The 1,869-nt window shown below is 34.7% G+C and overlaps 1 protein-coding gene across 1 annotated transcript; it reads right to left on the bottom strand.

Annotated features, from left to right (window-relative positions):
• Nucleotides 1–497: 497 nt before the first annotated feature.
• LOC128558918 (uncharacterized) lies at nucleotides 498–1,148 on the bottom strand. The gene has a single exon (XM_053549218.1). The coding sequence runs from the start codon at nucleotides 1,146–1,148 to the stop codon at nucleotides 498–500; it is 651 nt and encodes a 216-aa protein (XP_053405193.1).
• Nucleotides 1,149–1,869: the final 721 nt, after the last annotated feature.

A 1,869-nucleotide genomic window follows, 5' to 3' on the forward strand; every position in this document is an offset into this window, starting at 1 on the left:
CGACTACAAGCATAAGCTATAAAATGGTAATTATAAGTATTAAAGACTAGCAGTAATAAGACCTTCGCAGCTTAAAACAAACTAGTAAAATAATCAGTTGGACATAGGTAAAACATACCACATATTTTAATTGCTTTTAAGTAATAAACAGAATTCCAAAATGACATGATACTTAACCAGTACATAATTTTGTTGCTAATGGCAAAAAAAACAACACATGCAAAATAATTATGATATATGCTGCTAATATGCAAAACACAAAAACAAAACACTGGAATTTCACAAACCAGTTCATTCACAACATCACAGGAGTTAAGAAATACAAATGGTAAGCCCAACTATGTAACATGGCATGCAGGACGCGAGCAAGACTCACAATCCCACTGAGCAATCATTGCTTTAAACTGAGAAAATTAAGTTATTTCTCTAAAATGATTTGGGAAAATTGTCTGCAAACCATTTGATAAGTTTCAGACCCTCTGCTTTAAGAACACTAACTAAGTTTGCTGGAGAAATACTAGCAAATGAAATAGTATTGTCATCTGCATAGTTATACAGGTCAGACTGAGTGATGAAACACCCTTGACCACATCCCTGAAGGAGCTGTAACAAGAGCCAAGTTTAACACACTGTTTTCTATTAGACAGGTAACTCTTAATGAGTGAAACTGATTGTTCTGACACATTGTAGTGTTGAAGCTTTAGTAAGAGGAGGTTATGGGGTAAACCATCAAAGGCCTTTGAGAGATCCATCAGTACCGCTGCTAGATACTTATTAGAGTCAAGTGCTCCTTTCCAGTCTTCTGAGATGTTCAGCAGGGTAGTATTACAGCCATAATTTGGCCTGAAGGCCCCAAGCATGGGGTTGAAAATACCATCAAAATGCTCTAGCAACTGTGTATAGATGGCTCTCTCAAAGATCTTTGATGTGACTGGAAGAAGGCCGACATGTCTATAATTACCTTTGTCAAGTGTGCTTTTCTTCTTATAAATTGGTGCGACCTGAGCAACATCCATGTTCTCGGGAAAAGTAGACAGTTCAGTGCACTTAGTTATGAGAACTGATAAAGGCTGAGACGCAACAGGACTACAAAGTTTGAGAATTTTAGCAAAGATACCATCATAGCCAGTAGCCTTTTTAACAGTCATATGCTTTATTTGTTTTTCCACAAAGGTTGCATCAATAGGTTTAAGTGAAGCTCAGGATTACGTTAGTTTATATGGTCAATCACCTTTATACTCTCATGTCTATTGTCAATTTTAACATTTGTATTCCCATTGGATTTGCCAACATTAACATAGTACTCATTGAAAATATTACATATTCGTATTTGGTCAGACACTAGCTCATTATTTTCTTCAAGTAGAATATTTTTTCTCAGTAAAATTGCCCATATTTGTTATAAAATGTTTGATGGTGTTCCAAAAATCTTTGCCTATGCATCCACCACTGCATCTATCAAAAAATAAATTCTCATGGACTTTTTCTTTAGTTTATTTACAAGATTCCTTACTTTTCTGTACTTATGCCAGTTATGGTCTGTTTTGTTACTTTGAAAACAGTGAAACAGTTGCCTTTTCTTATAAATGGCTTTCCTGAGTTCAGAGTTCATAAAGGGTACTAGTTTTGCAGGCTATTTTCTTGATTTAACAGGAGCATACTTGTCAAAACAGTCTAAAATTGATTTGCTAAAAACCTGTGATGCCATATTAACATCATGGCTCCTAACACTATCAGGAAAATCAATAGAAGATAAATCTGATTAAAATGTTCATGGTAAAATTTCTAAAACTTCTGTACTTGATCCATCTAGCTTTGCTCTTTGGCACACAACAATTCATTTGAAAACCAATAATATTGTGAACATTA

The sequence above is a fragment of the Mercenaria mercenaria genome, chromosome 8, assembly GCF_021730395.1.
Source record: "Mercenaria mercenaria strain notata chromosome 8, MADL_Memer_1, whole genome shotgun sequence".
NCBI lineage: Eukaryota > Metazoa > Mollusca > Bivalvia > Venerida > Veneridae > Mercenaria > Mercenaria mercenaria.